Here is a 27,477-nt window from a genome sequence, read left to right as displayed (position 1 = left end):
TTGGTTGCATTGGAATTGAGGTGCAGACTCAAGCATTCTCTCCTGAAAGCCTTCTGAACATTAAGCATCAGCCTATCTCTATGGAGCTTCTTTCTAACTAACCTATTATTACCATTCACTAAAAGTCAAATAAGGTCACTTCTATCCAGAGTTAAAGACTTTAAACGATAAAAAGTCTGTTGCATTCAGTGGATTTAACAGCCATAGTTGCTTGGCAGGGTTGTTGGATCCAAACCCAACACTAAAAGAATGAGAGCGACAGGCGCTGCGTACTTGTTTAATTGCCATGTAAAGCAGGAAAAAGGAGCAACTTTCACAGTTACTGCTGAGAAACAATGGACTGTGGCATTTGTGAGTCACTAATAGAGAAAAGTTATGCTGTATAAGAAAAAAACATCTACCAGGTCACACTCGTTCTTCCAACAACAAAAAAACAATCAGGTCGGAACAAAATGCTACATGTTCCCTGGAGGGCCAAACCAGAGCGGGAATCTTGCAAGTGTTTTTGATGAGAAGTCTGATGAGAAAGTATTTTTAGGGACTGTTTGTCTTTCTTATGGACAAAAGAGCCAAGTACATTGTGATAATGCCATCAGTCTGGTGTTATGTTTGAGAAACTTGCTCAATGTTTGTTACCTTATCTTTAGTGTGGAACTATTGTGGCTGGTTTTTAACTTAACCAACACATTTTTGCCTTTTGTAAAAAGAATTGCTGACTTTGAAAAGGTGTGTAAAGCAGAAGGTCTGACCTGTGGGTAGTCCTGGCTGCTTAGGTGTCCAGTTGGCATCTCGTGCACTAATACTGGGCTGGATTTTGATCTGCAAAATGAGACAAAAATAACAATAAGTACCTTAATTTACTGATTTTAAAGTTTGGAGATTTACAAAAAAAGACTTTAATTTAGCATGTACAGTATGATCAATAGTGACAGTAGAGACATTCAGAATGCCAATACAAAGATTTATGCTCATTTAAGTCATTTATATTTATATACTCCTCGACAAATCCTGACAAATGTATCATGATTTGAAAAATCTAAATATCATTTCTACTATTAATACTTTTAATAATAATATTCTTTACAGTTAGTAAGTACATTTTTAAATATGTTAAGTAGTAAACAGAAACTGTTCACAATGTTACTGTTTTTACCAGCCTGTTATCACTAGGACACATAATTACTTTATGTTTTGTCAGTTAAGTGGCTCATTTGTAAGTTCAGTTGTACGAAAATGTATGATTTTAAAAAAGTAGGTATGCACCCAACACCAAGCTTAAACCAAACCTTCAATGGGGATAAGGAAATCATACTATAACTGTATGAATGAGATAGTCTGAATTATTCAATAAATTAAAAAGTTTACACATTGCCATGCCGTGTTGTTTTTACTTTACCCTACTGATCCCCAAAAGTTGTTATATATCTTTTCTTATTTAAGAATTTAGTTATATATAGTATTAATACATTTAAACTAAATTGCAAATTACATAAAACAAAAATGTGAGAGTCAAACTAACAAATAACAGAGGAAGACAGGACAGTCACAGATACTGTATGTGTGTCTCACATGCAAAAACCATAAACTCGAGAGCTTGGAGAGTTTTTAATGAGGTTCTTCATAACTCCTAAACTGTCTGCATTGCATACAGGTATTGAAAGTTTGGGCTCTTGTTGGAGACAATGTGGAACCTCAATGGCTAACCATTTTCATGTTTTTGGGCTTGCCCAAAATACAGACCTTCTGGTATGAAATAGTGAATGATATAAAAAAAAAGAAAACTGGAGAAGAATTGGACTACTCATTTATTACATTATACATTGGGAAAATACCAGAAATATTCCAACTATTGACAAAAAAGTTATAAGTTGAAAATGGTTTTAATGAATAGGAATTGTAAAGGAAATGCACTGTATAGAGAGACTGACTTTTAACCTAAGATTTAATTTTAAAAAGTGCAACAAGCACTCGCAGAAATGGTCAGAGTATGTCATTTGAAACAATATGTGATAATGTGCATCAAATTTATTATGACTGGATTTTGTTACCTATATGACAACAGCTTTGTTCTTTGTTTTAATTTCTATTTTATTCTCCTTCTGTCCTTTTTTACTTTTGTAAATAATTTTTTTCAAAGGTTAAAAAAAATATTAAATAGAAAATAAATCAATTAAGTTGGGAAAAATAATATTTTGCAAAGTCTGAAGCTGCGGTCACACTTGACTCTTTCCCCATAGACTTCAATTCATACGCACGCGAATGCGTCAGACCGGAAACACAGGGTCATGCATCAAATTTCGCAGGTTGCTGCAGTGCAAAGTTCAAGCTTGGTGATCGCATCAGTAGACTGTGTGAGACCAATCGAGGATCAAAACATGACATCTCTGGACCGAAATTTAAAACTTGGAGCAATCGCTTGCTTTTTAAAATGTCTAATAAGCGTGTTTAACCCCCCCCATTGCAGCGCTGCACGCCAGAATATTGTATGCTCAAACTCTTATGTGACCGCAGCTTTACTCTCAGCACAGCACAAATTGGTTTTTCAGAACTAATAGGTTTTATAGATTATTAATTAAATTAGATTGAATTTATATATTGAACAGATTTTAATGTAAACGGTCTAATTTAGGGTATTTTCAGAAATGAATGACACATAATATTGACCACAGTGCCTTATTACCATATTTTGAAAAATACAGTGGCATTTTTGGTTTAAGAAATATACCCAGGCCAGTTCCCAACTAAAGACATAAGCTCCATTTCAATCACCTGCCAAACGGTTGCTGTAATTACATCCAAATGGAGCACACGATAAACAAGGAATCCAAAACTTTAAGGAGGGAAAATATTTGGAGTGAGAAAATGTGATCGTGACAGATGTGCAGTGGGAGAATGTGACAGTGTGCTGGAGCTCTGTCAGGGTCTGTTCCAGCAGGGACAGCTGCTGTCTCGTCTGCATGATGCCTGATCACAATTCACACTCCTGAAGGGCTTTACAGTTTTAGCCCATCCGTCACGCCGTCTGAGCTGCAAGTCACTTTCAGAACAGAGTTTCAAACAAAAACGCACCCACTTTCATGCTTTCATTTCCTCATCTTCCATTCAGATATTCTGTAACATCAGCAAGTAAATGGAAGCTGATACTAAAACATCCACCTCATTTTTCTCATTCAGCCCTGGTCAACATATCTCTCAAAACCCTGTCAGAACAACCACTTGAACGATCGAATTCCCCTGCACCCAAAGATCTCCAAACACACTGTCTCATCTGGTTTGACCCTAGCAGCTGCTGTCAGCGGCAGGACAGACCATCCACATTCTGTCAAGTCACTAAGATTAGTGGCCATATCGAATACTTGTGTCTCAATCGGCCATAAGCACCTTGAAAATCCAGACCAGACACTTCAGGATATCAGTTCATTTGTGTGGGAATGCCGAAGCCAGTTAGTCTGTTCTCGTGGGATTGTGTGAGCCTGTTAAAATAACTTGTTAAACGTAACACGTTTTTCAGCCGCCAGACATTAAGCTCCACTCTAGTTTAATTCCAACCACTTTGTCTCTTTTAAAGAGTTTTGGAGCAGGATACTGTTGTGTTGCCCTCAAGTCAACAATGACATATAATACAGCCACAGTATAATGACATGTTTTCATATCCCACAACATTCATTGGGGTTTGTTTGATTTAGTAGATGAGCTGGATTCATTTGGTCTTTGACCGACTGCAAACCCTACTCAAATACAAACCCTAAGGACACAAATTTGTATAATGACATGGGTATGACCTAGGCATTACAATGTCGATGTGGTTTATGAGGACATGTCTTGTTTCTTTGTAATTTAAAAAAGGTTAAAAATCATACATTTTATTTAGCATGCAAAATTTGCCACAGGTTTCCTCTGAGGGTTGGGTTTAGTGGTAGGGTAAGGCCATATATTAATCATTTTACAGCATTTAATGCCTCAAATCTCCTCATAAACCACCAAAACCAACATGTGTATGCATATATGTTGTATTAAACTACAGGTATTATTATTTTATGTCTATTTCCTCTTGTGTTTTTTCACAGATCTGCATTTTCATTGGAGAGACGCTGCTCTTTTTGAACTGGGCCATTACAGCGGACATTTTAATGGTTTGTATTGAAAGCCTGTATTTATCTGCTGGGTTGAGTGGAAACTTTTAAAGCCTTTAACTGTAACAAAAGTGGTCATCTTCTTGGGCTAGTTTCTTATTTTGAACGGTGGGATGCATGACTACAAGGTTTGGCATAGCCTGGGTGGGGCCCAAGACAAAATTGCTGCCTTCGATTATGCTTAATGGAAATGCCACTCACGGAAAATAAAACCAAATAGCATTTTCAGTTTGAATGTAATTTTGTGCTGAGGGAACAAGCGAGCAGTAAACAGAGAGTGCATGTAAGGCAGGGTGAATGATTTAGCAAGAAAAGTTGTCAGCCGAGGTCTTGCTGCATACTTAAACCCTAGTCAGCCTCAGTCAGTGTAAAGCACTCTGACAGCGTCAGCTTAAGTAAGCACTCATACTGCATTTGTTTTCCAGTTAAGATTTCATCTGAAATTCTCACTGCTGTGTTCCTTTGTCTCTCTCCAGTATGTTGTCATACCCACTAGAAGAGCTACTGCTGTTGCCTTCCAGGGCTTCACCTCGCACTTACTAGGGGATGCTGGGAGTCCGTACCTCATTGGCCTGGTAAGAATGTCTTAAGTGCAAATTATAGGGTGATTTGTAGGTCTGTAAGGTTTGGTCAACTAATGGAAGTCAAAACAAAGTTCAAAGGGTTCATTTTGCACAAAGGAAACTAACAGCATTTCCAATAATACAAGAGGACTCTTTTAAATGAAAAGTTTCTTCTGACTTGACTTTTTACACTCTTAAAAATGGGTTCCAAATGTTTTTTTAGCAGTGATGCCAGAAAACCATGTTTGTTCCTCAAAGAACCCTTGTTTTCTTTTTGCAAACATCATTTTTCATCATCTAAAAACTAAAATTTCGGTTTAACTAAATAAAATTTATACAAAAATGTTAACACGTTATTTTGAAGTGTTTTGGTACACGTTTTGTGTATTTACTATAGTAATTACTATTTATTATACATAATTACACGCAAATAACCCTAAACCTAACCTGCATTCTAACCTTTACCATTCAATAAGTACATTACTCAGCAGCTAAATGAATAATTACATAGTAACAAAGACACCTTATAATAAAGTGTGACCAAAACATTTTTCATTTTGAACAACCTTGTGTTAAATGAAAGGTTTCCATAGGTGTTAAGGGTCTTTCATGGAATCATTCATTCATTTGGCTTAGTCTCTATATTTCAGAGGTCACCACAGCGGAATGATTCGCCAACTATTCCATCATATGTTTTACACAGTGCATGCCCTTCTAGCCTCAACCCAGTACTTGGAAACACCCATATACTCTCACATTCACACACACACACACACACACACACACACACACACACACACACACACACACACACACACACACCCACACACACACATTCACTACGGCCAATTTAGTTCATTCAATTCTGACTCTGGATTGTGGGGGAAACCGGAGCACCCGGAGGAAACCCACACAAACAAGGAGAGAACATGCAAACTCTAAACAGAAACGCCAACTGGCCCAGTCGGGACTTGAACCAGTGACCTTCACGTTGGGAGGTGGCAGTGCTAACCACCAAGCCTCCATGCCACCCTTTTTCATGGAATCATCAATGCAAATTAAGAACCTTTATGATCTCTCGCTTCTAAGAGTCTCAGAGCTACACAAAAAAACATCTATTCTTGAGTTCACAATAGCATAATTACACAAAAGCCCTCTGTAGGTTTCCCGCTCCTCCAGATCTGCTTGTCTTTCCAGAAATACCTTTGCTCAGGAGACATGATTCAGTTTTTGTATTCAAGTCGCCAGCTCATTCAAGGCTGAATTCATCCGCAAGTGTTCCCTTCGGTCTCTTAAACACTTCTGTGCAACAATAAGCACCGCCGCCTTGTGCCGTGTGACATTGTGCTCTGTGATTTTGTACGCTGACCCTGGCTATGCTTTCCCTTTCCGATGTACACTCCTGTGCATGTTAAGAAAACAAAGGCAAACCGATCACAGTGCAGCATAAATTCATCATTCTTCTTAACTGCGGAAAAAGAACACTGTGGTTCCTAGACTTCCGACCCCTGTAGACATTCCTGGCATTCCGAACAGGAGTCACTGGAGTTGATCCAAGCTGAAGAGTAACCTCTGTGCGTGATTTTGACAGGTTCAGGGGTTCAGACCATTTGTTCACCTATTCTATTATCACGTTCAGCCTCTTACAACAAAAGTGCTCTTGCAGAGTGTTTGCTCTTTATCTGTCTCACATATACACTTCGGTATTCAGCTTGAGTGTGCCATAAGTGAACAGCAGGAGGTAAGAAGTGTATCTAATCTGCCTGAATATTGTTTTTACAATATTTTTACCTCTCCGTCATTTGGTATTTAACCCACCTGCCTAGCACAGTTAATGATTTAATGGTTTGACATTAAATCTGACCTTTTCTGTTAGACTAAGATGCTTATGTTGTGAGTTATACTCTCTAAATCAAAGCTGACAGAAAGAAATTTTTTTATTACATTATATTTCAAAATGTAATTTATTCATGTGGTGGCAAAGCTGAATTTTTTAGCTGAAAGCCTGCTAATGCTGAATAGTACTTAATATTTTAACTTTTTTCTAAAAAAAAATTTGACAAACAACTTCAACTTTAAAACAATTTAAATAAAAGTCTTCTACAACATATTAACTGTCTTTACATTGATTTTGAATCAATGCATCCTAGCTGAATAAATGTATAAATACCTTTTATATTAAACCAATCTATATATTTATGTTATACTTCACATTTTATGAAAGTCTTTGCAATGTAAATAAGTGAAATTTCTGCCATGAAACTCTATGTGCACGCAGGCTGTTAATCAGGTCACCTAATCTGCTCCTGTGTCATTAACTACATGGCGCAGGAGATTGGTTGCTGCCACCTTGGCAGCCAATGAGCTTGCTCCTCGTCAGTTTAAAAGCGCCGCAGTGTTTTACGTTGTTAGGCTGCAGCATGTTTTCGGAGACCCTATTCCACCCCAGCTCCACCTGTGCTGGATCTGCTATGGGGGTTACATATATATTGTTTATGCAGCAGCAGCGTTATATTCTCAGATGGCATGTCTGTGTAGTGTGTACATACTGGCAGTAGCAGGTCTCGGTACTTGCTCTGCCATAATAATCAAAGCAGCAGCGTAGCAGATCTATACCGCCAAGACCAATTACATCAACATTGCCCGATAAATATTTTATTACCATCCTAAATCCTGAGAGTGTTCAAGACAGAAATATCTGTAGGAATACATGCAACAATCCTGCTGTTTCTAGTGGTTTGCTGTACAATTATATTAACACAAATGCTAAAAAGACATCTGGTTCAAAATGAAACAAGCTGAATTTTCTCTAGAAATGTAGGCCCGTAGCCTGGGGTGTCCCGGTCAATTGAAAGACTCCCTCCTCAATGACAAAGGTCCAGAATTTGTCCCATACATGAGGTCCTTTGTTCCATTTAACTGCTACACCATCATAAACTGTGAAAATAACCCATTGAAAAAGGCAGAGCGGAATCCTCTGTTGACCATCACATCAGTGTGACTTCAGCTAATCAGTTCTGTCTAATGCAAACTATAATTTTTCATGAATTCAACATTCAGCTGTGCAAGAAAACATAAAATCGGATGTAAATAAAGTCATATTTCACTAATGTTATGCTTTTAAATAGAGAAAACATTTTACAAGTAACTTTTATTCTAAATCTTTGACCTTGTTCTTGAAACAAAAATGACAGATAAAAAGATGTGAAGCACCAAAAATTGAAATGAATTTCAATACTAATTTGGCTATTGTTGTTATCCATGAATTTTCAATCAAACGTACATTTTACAAGAGAGGCTAGACAAACCATGAAGCTCTTTATAATTGTTATATTGTTATATTGTTATTTTTTATTATTCAAATGCCCATATTCTGACTGAGGAAAGTTGAATGTGCTGGTCAGTTTGTTATTTGCCTAATACATGACAATAGGCTACAGTTTTTAAACTAAAACTTTAACAGATTAGGTGATGACTATCCCACTAGCTAAGCCAGCTAAAAATAGTGCTTAAAATGTCATTGAATGCAGCATTTAAATCTCTTAAGGCGAAAAACTGCAAAAAGGTCCACTTTTAGAGAAAAAAAGAACCACCCTTACACCAGGAAGGCTACAGGCCTAAAATACAAGAATTTCAATTGACAAAAAATGTCAGGAATGGCCCTTTCTCAAAGAGCAGAGGTCAAGTTCACTCGAGTCTCAGTGTTAGCAACCCATCACATTCCATCTGCTCTAAACACCCTACCTGTGGACAGACAGCTGGGCAGTTTGGTTTTCACCACTGCCATATGTTGCGTTTTGTGATATTTCATATGCGGTTAGTTCACATGACTCAGTCGCTGTCTGGGAATACAATAATCTTCTCATTTACCTCTAAGATAGTGACCTGCATACACCTTCAGAGGAAGTGTGTGGGCAATCTGGCTTGTCAAATCCAGGAATGCTGGGACAAGTCATGCATCAACAGTTACTTGATAATTTCACTCCGGAGGTCTGACAGGCTGGTGTGATGATGGCTTTGACGTACTTCAGTCCCACAAAAAAATATCCGCCAGCTCTGAAAAATAAAAACAACAACAGCTTTTTAGAGGAAACCACAGAAATTTTGACACAGGATAGTGACAATATTGCTTTTCCAGACATTACACATCGTCGTTCCATGAGCGGTGACATTTTAATAGCTGAAGACTGAGTTTATGAACATGTGGCAGGCAGACAACACTTTCTTCTAAAAAAAAGTAAAACAATGTGTGCACTAGACCTGTGAATGAATAACATATCCTAAATGCCTGGTAATGCTCCATTACACTCTTAACTGATGTGAAAACATTCATAGTACCTGAGCAGATCCACACCCTTAGGCATAGTGGGTGGTTTAATTATCTATAAAAATAGGCTATCAGACGCAATCTACCATCGTTTTTTTGTGAAAAATCCCATTAGGCACGCACCAGAAATGTTCAGCCTCAGCCCTATTTTTATCTGTGGAAATAGTTCAACATTACTGTTTAAGATCATAAAGAGTGAGATATACACCCTTTAATACAGGTGTGTGGTCTGTATGAGAATACACCTACACATTTGGTTTCCATGATTTGTGAGGACTTTCCATAGACATCATGATTTTTATATTGTACCAACAGTAGCTTTTCAGCGTTTTAACATTTTTAAAGGATTTTTGGGTAGAAAATCAAGTCAGAAAAAATTTTGTATAATTAATAATACGAGTTAAAAAATTAGGTCGCCCTAATGTAATGAATGCCAGGATGACACACAACGCATTATGTTTAGCTATCAAAATGGTGATATTCCACTTACTTCTTTATATAAATAGCTAGCTATAAATACTATAACCTTCACATTTATCTCACTTCTGGGCACAAATTTGTAGGTAGACACACTTAAACACCCAAAGACCACACTGTCAGCACAGACTCAAGCACTTTTTAGTGTCAGCATTCCAAACCGACCCATGGGACATGCATGCTAGTGCTGATGCTAACGGATTAGCCATACTAAGTGAGTCAGATAGACTCAAAGTACATTATTAGTGCTGTTAAACATTATTTGAATTCTGCTGTCAGTGTCTTTACTTCAAAATATGCATTATTTTGTAATAATATAATACATAGAATAGCTATAACAGAAGAGTTTAGCATCTTAGCACTTGAAGCATTTGTTGTTTTCTGTTTAGAGGTCTGCTAAGGCATTGCAAACTTTGTCCTTAAAGTTATATATTAAGTTTTGTTACCTCTGCTATTAAAGCATCCCAGACATGTCCTTACATTTTGATATTGTATACATAAAGACTTCATAGGACACACTTTCCTATTTATATAGGTGTGTGTGTGTGTGTGTGTGTGTGTGTGTGTGTGTGTGTGTGTGTGTGTGTGTGTGTGTGTGTGTGTGTGTGTGTGTGTGTGTGTGTGTGTGTGTGTGACAAATCCCACTGGAAAAATGTCACTCCCTTAAAATGTAAAGACAAACACAATAACTAAACTATATGACTGGCTTTCTTTATCGTGGTGGCCCTTTATCAAATAGATCTCATAAAATTGGTATTTCCTAAACACTGACATTTTTAGCAGATGTATTTCAAAAATAATCTTCCAGGAAAATGAATAAATGTACTGCTGATTCATCCTGCTCTATATTTTTGTGCTATTTTTGCTCAAGCAAAGTCTCCCTAATATGGAAGTCTTCATTACTAATATTGTATCGGAAACATGTCATGAGCTCTTTAACAACAAAAACCAGTCCTTGACTATTGACCGAGCGAATCCTGAGGGAAAAAACAGCATATAATTGAATCAGATAATGTTAAATTGAAACATATGCAAACTGAAAGACTTCTTAAGTGAATCAATAGTTTAATTAATGTTTATTGTCTTCCCATAGATTTATTGACTTACTATTTAACAGGCACCAGTAACTTAAGACAATATTAACACACCAGAATGAACCAGTAACTGATTGACGCAGCTCAGCCCTGGAGGACAATATTAGGAAGTTAATTATTATATTAACATTGCTGATGAGTCTTGGCAGACTTTTCTTTTGTTTGCTAATGAGTTCTCCTTTGTTTGTGTATCTGTGCGTTCCTGCAGATATCAGACTCGCTGCAGGAGAGCTACGCTACGTCAGAGATATGGCAGTTCCTGAGTTTGGGATATGCCCTCATGCTCTGCCCCTTTGTCATCGTTCTGGGGGGGATGTTCTTCCTGGCCACCGCCCTGTTCTTCCTTGATGATCGTGACAAAGCCGCCAAACAGTAAGTGCCTCTGCATTTACTCAGAATCTTCATACATTGAAAATAGTTATTTGTTGAGTTTACTACATTTTTGTAAGGTAAGTGGTAGCAAACTATTTATTTGGGATAAATTTAAACAAACAAATTAGGCTGAATATTACTCAATTTAACTTGTATGTTTAAATTCAGCCCAAACAAATTGCAACCACTTACCAAACTTTCATAAATCCAATGAATCATTTTTTCAGTGTATACCAGTATCAAGTCCATCTTCTAAGTCATTGTGAAAACAACTGAAATTGAGGTGCTTCTTCTGTTTGAAGGGTTTTTCCAATTCACATTTCTTAACAAAACAGGGTTTTCATTTGCTATCTACTTTACTGACAATGATAATCTAGGTGATTTTGATAGCCTTGGGCTTTTTTTATGAATTCCCTCAAGTGGATAGTTAATCCAACAGGGTCAACTAGCAGGAGAGCTGAACAGAAATGTAGATATATTCTCATACAAACACTGGAGAAGTGACATTTTATGATGAAATTATGAGCTTTAGTAGATCAAGAACTCAAATCATGAACCACTATGAACAGTGCTGTGTCACTTTATTAATTGCTAACTACATTATTAAAATTGTGTTTAAATTCATTTTCGAATTACTTTGTCAGAAAAGTAATTTGATTACACATTATGTGTAAATCTCAACGCACAGACAGTAGAAACTTTTTCAATCCTTTAAATTTGAGTTAAAACAGGGCCTTAAGCTTTATCGAAAAATGAAATACTTAAGAAAAGATGTATAAAACATGAAACTTTGCAAAGTAATGACACCATATTTTACATAAGCCATATATTTTTTAAATTCCTTTAACTTTATTTTTAGTTGAATAAAATATAATTATTGTTCAAAATAGATATTTTATAACAAAATAAAACAATCTGTGTCTCTAAAAAAAGATTTGTTTGGTTTCTCTAAATCTGCATTGTGGAATGGATTGTGGAATTGATGTACAGTGTGGGGGTGACACAGTGGCTCAGTGGTTAGCACTGTCGCCTGGCTGGGCCAGTTGGCATTTCTGTGTGAAGTTTGCGTGTTCTCCTCATGTGACCGGGTGCTCTAGTTTCCTCCACAGCCCAAAAACATATGCTATAGGTAAATTGATGAAACTAAATTGGCTGTAGTGTGAATAAGAGAGTGTATGGGTGTTTCCCAGTACTAGTTTGCAGCTGGAAGGGCATCTGCTGCATAAAACATATGGCGGAATAGATGCCTGTTCATTCTGCTGTGGTGACCTCTGATAAATGAGAGACTAAACCGACGGAAAATGAATGAATGAATGTACAGTGTTTAATGCAAGTACATTATAACAGTGGTCCCCAACCTTTTATCACTGCAGATTGTCAAATTGTTAAAGATTGACAATTTTACCGTGAACCAGGGAAGGCTGATTTGTTGGTTGCTAGGTAACCATCAACTGTTTTTTTGAGGATGACAAAACGTTGTTACTCTGATACAAGTTTTATTTATGGAGAAAATTACACAGCACTGCAGTGTTTGGGTGTTCTGCGTTTGTGTGAGATAATTAGCCTACCGAAATGTGTAAAGTATGGTGCCACGCACCTCCATTGGAAATAACGAACTTGCACAAACTCTAGAAAAGTGATATGCGAACAGCCCGTAAAGGGTCATTTGCAATCACCAGTAGTTTCACCTGATTTGTTAACAAATGGGTTTCGGATCAATTTCTTGGCAGTTTGCGGGTCGTTCACTGGGCCTTTTTCACTTGACAAAGAAACTTTCCAAAGAAGTCTGTTTCTTACAAATTTTGCAGCTTGTGGGTTAAATTTTGGTGCTTAAGTGACTGAGATGTAAGTGACATTACAATCATTTTTCTAAATAAAAGACCCTTCAGACTTAAATAAGATATAAATCAAAAATAATTAATGAATTTCTTGTGTGGTTGATCCACGAACTGGTACCGGTCTGCGGCCCAGTGGTTGAGAACCACTACATTATAAGATTACCTTAAAACGAAAAATAATTCCTTACTTTAGGTCATCATTGAAGAAGCTTTGTAATCACAGCATCTTGTTACTTAGTAACTGTTAAACCCAACACTGCTTATGAATATACAACGTTTAAAAAAAAACTTTTTCCAGTAACACATTCTTGACTAGATGACCATCAAATAACTGAACACCAAATAAACCCAAACGCCATCTTCTGTTTTTCCATTCAGATGTCATTTCATTTTGACATGCCATACATAAGCCCTTATCAAATTCCTTCTCCTATACACGTGTATATTTACACACAGACATTTTAAACAGACCTATATCAAAAACATATGCTTGTTTGGTTATGGGAAAAATCCCATACCCTTAAAAGGTAAAGACAAACACACTTCCCGATCATTGCGACTCACTTTCTTTATTTGTGGCAGTCTTTTATCAAGTGGATTTCCTGTGTGTGTTGCCACTCAAAAATGACTTCCTTCCTCTCTGCTTGGGGACATTTTTAGGCAGGGTGGTTTGCTGGATTACTGGGGAAGATCTTCCCACGATAGGTCTTAGAGACAGCTTCTCCCTTTGTCTCGCCATCTATTACAAGAGGCAGAATAATCCTTGAAGTCATTTCTCACAAGGAGCTACTCAGCAGGACTATTTAATGTTCCTTTTCTCGGTATATATCATCACTACAAATAGTGCACTTAAAATGGCAGGTCTTGAATGAATCAATATTAACGATGGCTACATCTCAACCAAAAAAATATACCGTGGCTATGTTTAAAAGTGTAGTGGCAAATTTAAGAGCTCTATTTTCAACAGTTTCCGCCTCCATTATTGGTTAAGCAAACAGTATCGACACCCAAAACTCATATCATTGGTTGAGACAAAGTTGCTATGGTTGGATACTTAAACAAATAGAGTGATGTTTATAAAGAACCACCGTGCTGCTTATGAATTACTTCCTTAGTTGTTTCTGCGAACTAAAATAAGGAAAGGTATTTTAACATCTAAAAAAGAGGAAAAACAACGACAAGCTTTGGTAACATTTGAAAATAATGGTCCGTTAGTTAATATATTTACTAACATTAAGTATGAATAACTTAGTAAATCATTTATTAATCATAGCTTAGCATTAACTATTGCATTATTAAAATTCAAAGTTGTACTTGTTAACATCAGTTAATGCAGTGGTTCCAAAAGTGGGGGTCGTGGCATAATGAGGGGGGGTCGTTTGGTTATTTGGTTAAATCAAATTCATTTTATGAAACTATTAGAATGAGCACACTTTGTCCATATGCTACAGAAGTACAAAATATTTATAAAACAACACATTTTTTCCCATTAGACCGAGACCCCTGGGGTCTCATTTTGTTAGAATAAGTACACAGCAATAGGGTCAGATGCAGCAAATTGATTTCATGGCAACAGGGTAAACTTTCTGACACCTTTACGGCACTCGCATACTGTAAAATTAAATACAGGGTACGACTGAACATGGAGGATGGTCTCCTAGTGGCGTTCTCCAAAATTAAACAAAGAACCCCTGAGTTAATGCACTGAGAGTTAGTTGAACTAACATGAACTTATGTTATTTCACTTAAATAACATTAACTAGTAAATAACAATAACAATAACATTGACGTGAATAAATACAGTAATAAATGTATCATGTTAGTAACTTACATTAACTAATGGACCATTTTTCAAAGTATTACCAAAACTTAAATTTACAACTAATTTAAAATATTAAAATGTAGAATGTACCATACAAATTCACTTTTAAATTAAGAATAAATTACAGATTTCATTTTAAAAATTAGAATGATTGGAAAATAATGAAAATGTCACCTTTACTATTAAAAGAAAAATTATTATATTATGATTAAAATTCAGGTTAACACTTTAAAAAGTTTTAAAAGAAACATTTATTTCAAACAAAAGCTGATGTAGTTATTTGGAATTTACAAACATGACAAAAAACATTATTAATTTATTTTGTCATTATGTATGATGACAAAAATCACTTTCACCCAAATACAACAGTTAGTTAAATTTTTTTACTCCACTAATTAAGTTATGCCGAATTCGATCTGCATGATTTTAGCCCCGATTTCGACTCACCAACAGTTTTTGAGAACTCGCCGACAAATGCCTAAAATCACAGGTAAATCAGTGCTCATTCATGGGACAATCACACAATATTAACTATCAAGGACGCAATCTGAGAGAATCACTGATGAGTCGCCGACACCTGTGAGATATTTGATGTACTAAATTCAAATCATGCCGTGTGAAATGTGTTCAGATTGAAAATAACATCGGCGATTACCTACAGCCAATGAGAGCAGCATCCAGTAGTATGGGTATTGGCAGGCCAGTGGAAGGTTGGGGGAGAAGTTAGAAGTACTCATTTTCAGTTTATTTGGACCCAAGAAATTGAGGAAAAACTAGTGGAAATTTGGAAGGAGAAAAATTGCTAATTCTATTCAAAAGCTATGTGAGCAAAACATGTACATTTTCTGCCCCACTAAAGCCTTCTTTTTCCATTATGTAGTTAATAATGAAAGATATATTATGTGACTGCGTTGTTTCCATGTCACTTCTCGTGTGTGTTTGGTTGTGGGACGTAGCTTGGACAAAGTTGTCTGTAATTCTTCCTATTGTAAATTAATTCAGTGTGAAACCCCCTGTCGTCGATCCATCCTACAGTGTAAACACAGAACCGACGGAACGCTACCCCAGATAGGCATGCAGTGTGAAAACATCCATTTGACGACTACTTTGAAAATCATGCAGTCAAAACTCAGCATTAAACTAAATTAAAAAAAAATGTTTAAATAAAATTTTAAATAAATGTGATTAACAAAAAAAAAAACACCTATAAATTTAAAATAAACGAAAAAGTAAAGGTGTTTCCTTAGAGACATTTAAAGCACTTGACTCCCACTATTGGTTGCAGATTATGAGTGTTCCCATACTGCTGGCTTTATATAGCCACTGAATTACAGCTGCCATGTAATGATCTGCTATGCTTGCCAATTGCTAAAATGATGTTTGTGGATGCACCATAAACTAGAATCTTACATCGAGTTGTGATGAGCCTGTGCATTTATACATTAAACATTCATAACCAACAGTCTTACATAACCCTCCTTCTCACATTTTTTTTCATAAGCATTACAACAAGGTTCAAGCCAGTCTAAAAATAGCAGATTTATTCTAACTGTGCTGTTTCGGGCTCTTTATTCACAAATATCTTGATGCTTGAATGTAGCTTCCCCTTTTGTCTTCCTCTATTTATACACACAACATGCAAAATGAAAGGCGTTCACTGGAGCGAAGGAATATATATTGAGCTTGAAGAGTACTTTATTTCTAGGTTGTTAGCTGTTTTGAGCCTAGAGGGAGCCATTTATAGCGCAGGGGAAAACATTGTTCACCCAGGCAGTCACGCAAAAATACACACACATGCAAACGCATTTGTCTCATATTCTTTGCTGCCTGGCATCAGTTGGCATGAACTCCTTAGGGACGGATTGTAGATATAAGCATCTCTGAACTGTGTGTTAAAGCACTAGCAAAAAGCGAGGAACACAAGCACAGTGCCATTCAGATTTCCAATTGCGAATGAAATTACAGGAAAGCCAGACAAGGCCAAAAACATAAAGAAGAAGTGAAAATGCTGACAATAAAAACTACTGCTAGACACTAACTGTTAGTGTTTGTCGCATCAAGACTCTGGATGCTCACCAACTTCAGTAATACTGAATCAAACCACTGTTGTACCTCATTTTACTCCGTGTTCACAAAATATGAATTCATTTAGATTAGAATACTTATTTTATATTAAGTTAATCGTTTTTTTTTCTACCCACTCCCCCCTCTCAAAAATCAAATATTGATGTTCCCATTCAGACGTTCTGTTGATGATTATGAGTAGCTTTGCAACTACATATCAACTAGCTGTTATTAGAATATAAATTGTTATGAAGTTGTTTATGAACTACATATCCCATCATGCACCTCACTCACACCTGTTCTAGTTCACCGATGATTACACACACAGATAGCTGGTAGCTGATTAAAGATTGATTATACAGTCTATATACTAATGTTATACATGCAACGTATATTTCAAAATATTGGAAAAATAACTGGTTCACATACACTCAAAAAATGACTTTTGCTGAACGTTTTAAACTACTATTTTAAAATGAGTTGAAAATGCAATTCTTAAGTGTTTTTGCAACAACTGAATTGTTTTATGTTCAATAAAAAATTTTGTAAAAAAAAAAAAAAAAAAGGATTAGGTTAACTTAATTTGTGTTGGAACAACATGAAGGAACTGTGTGGAACCCAGCATTTTTTACAGTGTATATTTTTTATTTCAACCATTGGAATTATAAATATGTGCATATATATTCAAATATATTAGCTATAGTATTATATGTACTTTCATTTTTGGACACATATATGCATAATTATGTCTACAAGTACATATTCCAATGTAATTCCAAAAACAATATGTAAACATCCGTTTTTGCAATATTTAGAAAAAATGTTTTGCATACAAGACATATTTTAAATACACAAAATTCAAATATGAACTTGTACACCATAAATGTATTTTTCATATATTTCCCTACATTAGATTTCTATATGGGTTGAAGAGCATCAAAATAAAATGTGAACAGACATTAAGCAGTCATATACTAAGCTATTATATTTAGTTGAAAAAGAATAGTAATTTCCAATAAACCCCAGTTTTAAAATGCCTTCTTCTTGCACATAAGTACCGTGTACAATTATGAAACGCACTGCACTCATATCTAAACTATTTTCTCCCTCATTATTTTTTCTCCTTTTATTTCTCTAGAGTAAACCAGCTTGCCCGGCCGCCGTCAACAGTTAAGGTAAGACCTCAAATTCCCGCAAACCTCACACAAAGACTTATTCCCCTTATACAACTGTTATCCTGTTGACCTTTTTAAAACAGAGAATACAATAGTTCAGGCATATTTTCTATTCAAGGACTGCAGGGGAAAAAAAACATACCACCTTTAAGACAAACCCAGAGCCACACACTTAACTTTCAGCCATTGTGTTTACTCAAAGTCCTTGAACATCAAGCTACTGGTTCACTTGGCCCTAGAGGCTTCACCTATTTATTTCAATACACATTTTTAGTAATGCTTTGGGTGATCAGGTTATTTTTTTTATCAGTTAATAATCTCAATTCTGGCTTCTTTCAAGCCACTGTTCTTGCCTCCTTCCCCTCTTTCTCTTATTAGCCCTTCACACTCGCTGTTATGAGCATGTTTGTATAATTAGCGTGACTTTGTATGCCCCAAAAGAAGCATCAAAAAGAGAAAGAAAACATCTACAACAAAGGGAAACGGGCTTCTCTTTTTGTCAGTTTTTTAGATGAAGGACAATGTGTGTAAAACAGTACACTTAAAATAACTAGTCCCCAACACTGTAAAAACAAGACTTGCTGCCTAAATTTTTATTATTATTATTTGAATCAAAATATTTTTAATCATCTCAACTTACATCAGTCAAACTGACTAAAATATTAAGTTAAACTTTGTATAACTAAAAAAGTGAGTTTTTTTACTGAGATTAACTGATTACCTTGTTAACAATTTCCTGTAGATTCTACAGTATCTACAGATTCTACAGTTACTTACAAGCTGCAGTTTGCCAGTAACAGTTTAAATCAGTTCCAGCAAAAATACTGTATTTATATTTACAGCGCCAATTACCTTGCTGGGTATGTATATACAGTATTGTAAATTTTTACTGTAAAATATACAATATTTTACACAATGCAGCTTTAAAATACAGTAGCACACTGCATAATTATCCTACAGTAAAATTCAGTTCATATTACAGTTCAGTTCGCCTGTAACTTACTGTAAATCAATTACGGAAAAAATGCTGTTTAGATTTACAGCACCCTTTACCATGTTGTGTATGTATATACAGTATTGTACACATTTACTGTAAAATATGCAGTACTTTTCATAATGCAACTTTAAAATACAGTAACACACACTGCCAAACTATCCTACAATAAAATTCAGTTCATATTACAGTTAAATACTTAAAATATTATATAAAATATCATTAACAGTCTGATACATAAAAACATTTGTTTTCATTACTTTTTGTCTAATAGTTTCTTTAGTATACTGGCTTAGGAAGGTGGCTTGTGACTGGTCATGTATTTTGGTTCTGAAGACAGGGTGTCCCAAGTTAGCTGTCCTACTCGTCTGCAGCCAACACTTTCTTATTAGCAAAACTACCACCCTTTATTAGGTTAACAGCCTGAACCGACTGCACTTCAGCAGCGAATCAATAAAATCTCTCTCCGGTTAGACGAAGTGTAAACCGTAGCCTTGAGGTTTGGTCTGTCAGAGGCACATACATTAGCATAAATGAGCATGTGATGCCATGACATATTGCCTCAGTCACTTATATAAATGGGAAAAGTTCTCTAATCAATAGGGGTCAAAGCACAAAGTGGAGAGAAAACCCGCAGAGTTGCATAAGAGACAGGCGCCCACACATGCGCTATTAGGAAAGGAATTATGAGGAGGCTCTGTGATGTGACAGAGGGAGTGCAGGAATAATCACTATTGTGACATTATCCTTGATGAGGGCCAAAGATTTCAGACAGAAAGGGCCTGCAACCAAGCCAATGGGAAGATAGTAGATAGAGCGAATGAGAGATGAAAGAGAAAGCATTGGAGAAATAGACCTTGGATTATGAAGCAGATGGAGGACAAGTTAAATAGACTGGTGCTATATGAGTGGTAAATTGTATAGTAGCATAAAAACAACAACACTTAAGCTTGTCCTCATTTTAAGTAAAGCTCTTTTAATCGATGATGAATTATGTTTGCCCCTAAAAAATGCGTAACCAAATCATTAAACCAGATGATGTATAAAATACGGGAATAGAAATAGATGCATAATGCAGACTGACACACAATTTGGCAAATATTGTACCACAGACTGTCCTGTATGTCTGTGTGCATTAATAGTGCAATTTAGTTTAGTACGTTTATGCCTGCTGCCTCCATTATATGAGGTCATAAACACGTTAACTTCATCTCCAGAGCTACCCAGAAATCACTTCACCGGCAATTTATCATTTAATATGCCAAAATATAGTGTCACATCATTTACACACAGAAACCGAACCTCCTTCCATCAAAATTAAAGTCTGGTTTAGGTTGTGACAGAAAATTTATGGATTCTGATTGGCTGTCAAATGCTTTTTTTAATCATTCACCAACAAAACAATGTGGAAGGTATTCCATCATGTGTCATTATTATATTCAATATTCTATTATATATCAGTAGCTATTATTATTAATCTGAATAGAGCATTACTGAATTTATACTGTCTATCAGTGTGTTAACAATAAATAAAAAAAGATTTGTTGAGTAAAGAAGCTTCTAGACCAGATTATTTTTGGCATCACGATACACAAATCCCAAACAAGACCCTAAATGTCCTGTAAACGTCACTGATGTGATTATCTAAGCATAATAACCTAGTATTTAACATTTTTAGTAGCATGAGCCAGATATCATCTTACAGCACTGTTGTTTTCGTCATCCCCCCTCTCTCTCATATAAAACTGCACAAAATAACTGTCAAATCTGTGACAGACACATATTGTGATGTCAGCAGGGCAGCTGTGGGAAGCTTACAGAGCTGGGACGAAGCATGTGTGTATAAAGTGTGTGTGGTTTACCTCACCAGCAGCCCCAAACAGATGGCTCAGTGGGTATACCGAGTTATAATAATTAAAATGAAACATCCAGTAGGGAAGCTAGAGACTAGGATGTTATTGCTTCAATTTTTAATTTACCAACAACAAACCCTCACAGGCTGACCCTTCTTTGTTTTTTCCTTTCGTTCAGGTTACCAAATGAGAAGAGGCTTCTGCAATGGGACAAAAGTGGAATGAAAACGTGGGCAAGTGGAGGGAAATAAAATTAGAAGGAATCAAACTAGCAGCTATCTCATATACGCACACTCGCCATCATCGTCATTTCTGCTTTTTCGTTCCACGAAGGCTGTTCGGTATTTGAGCCGCACCTTGCTTGCCCCGGTAAGCCCGTCAGCCAATCAGCAGCTGGTGTGCAGCTATTAAGGATGTATATAAAGAGCCATGTGAGCTCAGATAGGTGCCATACTACTGAACGCAGCACGGACACTCACTACCGTCCTGTCACTCTGCCTGTCGATCTGCACCAAGTGCCATAGCATCACATTCCTAACGGGGACCAGTACCAATGATGCTCAGAAGCCAACAGGGGCTCGCCAACACACCAAAATCATTCAAGAACTGAAGGACTTGCATCACATCAGCGCCCCAACAGAAACAAGCAACACGGTGAGCCCTGCCTTAAAGAAATCCGGCAGAAGCACGGGTCTGGTCCCCGGTCACTTTTCTTTCATAAAGATCCTCTCTGTTTTCCTATTAAGAAATGTATTTTCCGTTCTTTTCTTTCTTAGCACTTAGCACATTTTTAATGCAGTGCCAGTGACATCATGCAACCTCGCATGACACCTGAGACTGTTGAAACCGCTCATCTTTTCTCCTCTGTGTGTTTTTACTATGGAAACTGGAGGGACTTCATAAACTAGAGCTGAAAGGGACACTGGATTGTAAATATTATCTTTTTATAATGAAGGATCAACATGTAAATGCTTTCATACTGAAACAGGCTGCCAGGATATATCGCATAGTACGTCCTGAAAGGAGAGCAGAAGTACTCCAAAAAAGAAATTGTTAACAGGTGAACAAAGCCAAGGTTATCAATACACTTATCTAGTGTTTTTCGGCGAGGAATTCTTTCTGCAGTGCTGGGTTTCCCACTCAGCCAGGCAAACCTTCATTTTAACTGCGGATAAGATTCGCAAGCTCAGTCTGGAAGAATGAAAGTCTTTGTATGTTGGCTTACCTTGCTTATTTGGTTTTACATATCCCTTTACTGGAAAAGAAGAGAGGGAAAGGATGATAGCGTACCGTGGCCAAGTTAATTAGCTACACTGCAATCCATCCGTTTTCAAAAAAGGGAGAACTCAGAGGTTAAGCTATGTCTGGATTGCTTTTTTGTGGATTCTGTGAATTTTTTGTGAACTTTTTTTGATAAACAGAGGACAGATATTTGAATACTATATATTGCGTTCGCTAAGAAAAGCACTTTGCTTTTCACCGAGGAGTCTTGAATATGAAGAGATACAATTGGTGGGTAAAATTGCAGAAAATATTGAGTTTGCGCTATTATTGGCCTGTGCAGATTTACGTTAGGATATAGTTTGTAATATATGCAATTTAAAAGAAGATGCGTCATTAATGGACATGACAGCTTTGACAGTGGCAATAATTTGTATATTCTCATATTTAGCAAGATTTTCTCAGCACACACACACACACACACCACTGTCACTTTTCAGCAACCTGTTGTTACCAAATCTGTCTAAAGCCGTTCAAGTGTAAATCTGTTCTCAGAGAGAAGCCGATGCTTTTTCCCACCTTGAAAAAAGCACCTTGCCTATAGATTTAAAGTGGAAAAAAAGCTAATCCGTGTTTTGAAGGTCTGACTTGACACGTCATGTGAAATTACCGTCCCTATTTTCCAGTCATATCCTCTTAGCTTTCTTCGTGCCAGGTAAAAAGCCTTTGAATGTGATTCTGTCCAATCCAATGCGTTTACACATGCAAATTGATCTTAATGAAGCTTTTGTATTATTATTATTCTTTTACAGATGTCTCTTTTTCTTTCTTTTTACAAATATGAGTTTTATATATAAACACTATAAAGATAAACTATATTATGCAGCAATTTTAATATATTGTAAACTGCTTTGATGCAATGTATTTATTATGTTTTTGTTTATTTGCTACCCTTGCTGATAAGACGGGAAAATAATGTCATAGTTATTATGTACAGTTCTGTTTTTTGTGTTTGAAAATGCCTCCTTATCACCATTTGAAGAGTCTCTCAGTTGTTCATCTCAGAAAGCTGTTTTCACAGGAGCCAATTATGTTACTGCTTTACGCACACACACACAAATGCACACACAGCATGATTTACATACACGTGTTGCGTACCGACATGTTTGTTAGACCAATGAACTGATACTTTAACCTGATTTATTTTGCACAAGCAACTGGGTGTGTGAATGATGTGCTGATCAGGGGGTTTTCTCTTACTGTCTATCCAATAGTTCTACACTGGCATTTGTAAGTGCTAGCTTTGAGGGATTATTACCCGTTCACTGCCTGGCTACTAGCTTTTCAAAGTTATTTTACATGCTGTCAATGATTAAATGAATATTGTTTATTTGTCTGCTGAAAGTCAACGCTCGCGGTGATCCAGATCGGATGAATGCTTGGCTCAGTATTTGTGAGGCCAAGTTTCTTTTATCAACAAAACCCGATGCTGTTTTATGAAACCGTTTTTATTGCTGAACCGTGAGCGTTGAGTTTTTCAGATTGCACATTTTCTTGTCATACAAGAATTCTGTAAAAATGAACCTATTTCTGATGTTAAGCAGAAATTAAAAGGTGATTTTATTTTTTAGAGCAAGTTGTGATTATAAAGAAGAAAAGTATCTAGGACGTTTACTGTGATGCTCCCACAGGGATATAACCCTATATGTAACTGATCAAAATAAACTTATTTAATCAAAGCTGTGAAATATGTTGTCTTTATTTAACCTGAGGTTCAACACAAGATGAATAATGTATTGTAAAAAAAAAATAAAAATAAAAAAAAATATATATATATATATGTATATATATATATATATACATGCATGCATGCATGCATGCATACATACATACATACATACATACATACATACATACATACATACATACATACATACATACATACATACATACATACATACATACATGCATACATGCATGCATGCATGCATGCATGCATACATACATACATACATACATACAATTTATTATTATTTTGCCTTTTGTATCATTACATAAAAATAAAAAAAATTCATAATTTGAATTTATTGACCTTATTTTTTGTTAATGAGCAGGCGCAGCCTGAATATCATTTGGTCGAGACATCTGGTCTGATACACTTCGAATAATTTTTAGACATTAAAATCAGCAAATGATGTTGCAAATTGATATTTTCTTATTATATTATTCTGCTTTGTTTATATAGTCCTGAACACACTTGTTTGTAGAGCAAATAGTTTAACAGTTTTCTGCCGTTTACTATTTCATTTCTCCTAAAAGCAACTGAATCTAATTCTAAATTTCTAGTTCTAAATCTGGTTCTAAAGTTCTAAAGTTCTCAATCAATCGCATGAATGAGCGCACATCTGTATTTTAGAATATCCCTCTACTGCACTCTTTATGACAGATCTGTAAAAAAAATATTTTACTGTTTTTCTTTTCTTAGAATGGCTAAACCTGAAGTGTTGTAAAACAAAATTGTCGAAAATGTATTTTTTAAGGTACTTGATGATATGTTGTCATATGGCAACAACATCCATCAGTGGATCCAATTTATTTAAATTTATATGAATTTATAACTTTCCTTATAATTAATATTTTGTAAATGATTTAATTTGTGTTGCAGTATTACAATCCTAAACACAGAACTTATAAATGACATCTTCTACATACTTTCCAACAACTCATATTTCAACAACTTTCATTTATTTTATTCTTTTTGCTGAATATTACTGAAAACAAACCTAATATTGTATTATCATGTATACAACATACAGTAGGTATAAACATTTCCTCCAGTAAGAATTATAACAAATAAATAACAGGTCTAATATATCCATATGCAACAGAATAACTTAGCTATTAGCTAACAATATTTATATATTATACTATATACTATGCTACACCTGTCCTACATGCCTCTGAGTCTCCATTACTGCTCTTATTAGATGTCCAATCTGCATCATTCTCATGGTCACTAAAACTCATCTCATCCTCATTTTCATCTGCAGGATGAGCCATTTCTGTTCTTTTCTTCTTTTACTTTTCATAGAACATGGTAATCCTCCCTAATACACTGTTCCCTGTATTTATATCTTATCAAAAGTATTGCTATTAAAATGAGATTTTATCCATAATGCAAATGCCCTTTACATATGACTAATCAAAATGATATAATTAGCATTCATGTTGTTATTGTTACAACTTAAAAAATCACAACTGACCTTGCTAGCTATAGCTAACTCATTGCAATATTGCACATTCCACTATTGCACAGTGCTGCCATTTGGCAACACAAAAATTTGATCGATTTACAAGAAACTAATTTGATAAAAACTTTTTTGAGTTGTGAATATGTCATCATAACTTGCTGGAGGTAATGTTTCAGATTTAATTTTGGATCGACATGAGTTGATCCTTTGTTTTAATTGACGTTTACATTTGCATTCAGCAACTACTCACAATAAATGCTAGTCTGTCAGAAATTGTGCCACAGAAAAACACTGCATGTCATGTGACTTAACCAAAGCACACCATTGGTTACACTAAGGTCTTCTCTTTCCGACAAAAAAATTTGAATGTTGGTCCTTATCAGTGGCAGGGAAATAAACATAAATATCATGTTGCCATATGGCAACACCATGCGGTAGAGAGATAAGGTCAATATCTATATAGGTCAATTATGTCCCATTTTTGTGCCTACATTAAATGTACAGAAGTGATTTCCTATTCACTAAAGGCATAGTAAATGCATGTAAAAAAAAAAATTATATTTAAAAAAATATGATTGTGGAGGGAAAATCTAAAAATGAGGGAAATCATGAAATATATAATGAAATAATAATTAAATTATTTTTAGTTAAAAAAAACAGAATCAAACATTCAAACGCAACAGAATGATTGATCAAGAGTTAATACTAAATTCTGTTTTTGTATCTGCTATTTATTTTAAATTCATTTAAATTTTAAATTTTTTCATTCGGTCATTTAAATTTTGGAATTTTACTGGATGACTTTTGTAAATAAAAAAAGCATATGCTCAGTCATTTTGATTAGAAAAAAAATATAAGGTGCAGGGAAAAGTACTCAATACAATAAATAAATGTTTATTTATTTTTTTATGTATTTTACCTTGCCCATATATATTTTTAAATAATTTTTATAACTATATATATATTTATTTAATGTATATTATTTCATCACACCTTCCTATAGCTGCAATCATAGAGCATGGCAAAAGCATGATTCTCAGGAAAATCAAGAACTGATCAAAAATACTGTATACATTCTATGCAATTTAGGTTGCTTTTATTGTTTTTGTTTTATATATTCACTGGTTGGCCAAATGTAAAAGTAACATATTCATTGTTGTCTTTTGATTAAAATAATGGAGCCTTGTGAGCAACATGGGAGATATCTTTCAAAACATAATCTCACCATTACTGACTCAAAACCTGTCCTTCAACAGATTGTAAGCAGGACACCCAATCCCAGATATGTGCTTCTACAGCACATGAATAAGCTCTAATGTCCCGGAGCCCCATTAGCACATACCTGAGGGGACAGAAAGGAGACTTTCACTCCTACAGAGCAGGAAACCCCTCTCTCTTCCTCTTTCTCAGAGTCACGCAGAGAGAGGGTGGGGGTTCAGCAAAAGGTTTTATTTTCATCGGGTATCAGTATAAGAGTCAGACCCGGATCTGGGGGACTGGATGAAGTCCAGCATTGTTTAGAGAGGCACACACTGCACCTCTGTTGCCCGGCAACGCTTTCTGTGACTCCGGAGAAGAAGAATGTAGATGGAGAAGGTCAGCAGTGTGTTGACAAGACAAGAAACACTGTTGCTGAAAATATGAGAAAATATGCCTAGCAACAGTTGCCACATTCATACATTTTACAGATGGGGAAAAAAAGCGATATTTGCTAACCACATGTTTTGAAAAGCCTATGATAGCAAATCGAGAAAATTCACAAATATCTGCTACCGTAGCCACAGCGGAGTATAAAATTACCTAATTTCCTAAAAACTAACTAGCTTACATCTTACAAAGAACAAAAGCATCATTACAATAGGTTTTAGCGATATGGCCAAAAATCCTATGTCGATACTGAGATATACTTCTACATTTTATATTTGGATTTTTAAAAAAAACACTTTTTTTGCATACTGACCTATGTTGGCCAGTGAAACATTGTTAATATTGAAGGATATGAAAACAAATGTGATGTATGCAACCAACAAAAGCTCATAGACCAACATAGACCAACATAAGCTCATTCTGAAAACGTAGCTCTATATATGTGTCTGGAGATCATGAATTATGTAGCCAAAAGTATGTATGGCTGCATTTCTTCTTTAAAACGAACGCTACGGGGCGGTATGACACCTTTCTTTTCCACGCTTACCAGCTGACTGCTTACCTCCAGATGTACAGCTTTCTGGCTGCAACTAGTTTGTCAAGTTAGATTGCCATGTACATTGGTGCACTTGAGATGCAGAGAGGT

General features: G+C 35.7%; 1 protein-coding gene and 2 long non-coding RNA genes across 12 annotated transcripts in view; 1 reads left to right on the top strand and 2 right to left on the bottom strand.

Moving 5' to 3' along the window:
• spns2 (SPNS lysolipid transporter 2, sphingosine-1-phosphate) overlaps nucleotides 1-23,672 on the top strand; it is a 116,904-nt gene extending 93,232 nt beyond the window's left edge. Inside the window, exons 9-13 of one of the 4 annotated variants that reach the window (XR_015490446.1) lie at nucleotides 4,068-4,133; nucleotides 4,610-4,708; nucleotides 10,803-10,966; nucleotides 17,829-18,846; nucleotides 19,051-23,672. Coding sequence is in view for 2 of the 4 variants with exons in the window: in XM_087252606.1 (XP_087108732.1) it covers nucleotides 4,068-4,133; nucleotides 4,610-4,708; nucleotides 10,803-10,966; nucleotides 17,829-17,865; nucleotides 20,891-20,902 (378 nt within the window). In the remaining 2 variants the exon portion in view is untranslated. 4 annotated transcript variants of the gene reach the window in all.
• Nucleotides 1-27,477, bottom strand: part of LOC147844013 (uncharacterized) — a 187,318-nt gene that overhangs the window by 138,008 nt on the left and 21,833 nt on the right. For 6 of the 7 annotated variants that reach the window (XR_015491302.1, XR_015491298.1, XR_015491299.1 and 3 more), the window contains 2 exons: nucleotides 8,567-8,752; nucleotides 750-819 (listed from right to left, as the gene is read on the bottom strand). This is a non-coding gene — a long non-coding RNA (uncharacterized LOC147844013). Of the gene's footprint in view, nucleotides 1-749; nucleotides 820-8,566; nucleotides 8,753-13,368; nucleotides 13,544-27,477 lie in introns of all 7 variants that reach the window. The other variant, XR_015491305.1, reaches the window with a different exon arrangement.
• Nucleotides 4,609-8,331, bottom strand: LOC147844014 (uncharacterized). The gene is made up of 2 exons (XR_015491315.1): nucleotides 5,505-8,331; nucleotides 4,609-5,262 (listed from the first exon to the last, which is right to left on the bottom strand). It is a non-coding gene; the product is annotated as an uncharacterized LOC147844014 (long non-coding RNA).

This window comes from Danio rerio, chromosome 5 (genome assembly GCF_052040795.2).
Source record: "Danio rerio strain M-AB ecotype USA chromosome 5, GRCz13ab, whole genome shotgun sequence".
Lineage (NCBI taxonomy): Eukaryota > Metazoa > Chordata > Actinopteri > Cypriniformes > Danionidae > Danio > Danio rerio.
Note: the sequence above shows the minus strand (reverse complement) of the source record. Positions and strands in the feature narration are given on the sequence as shown.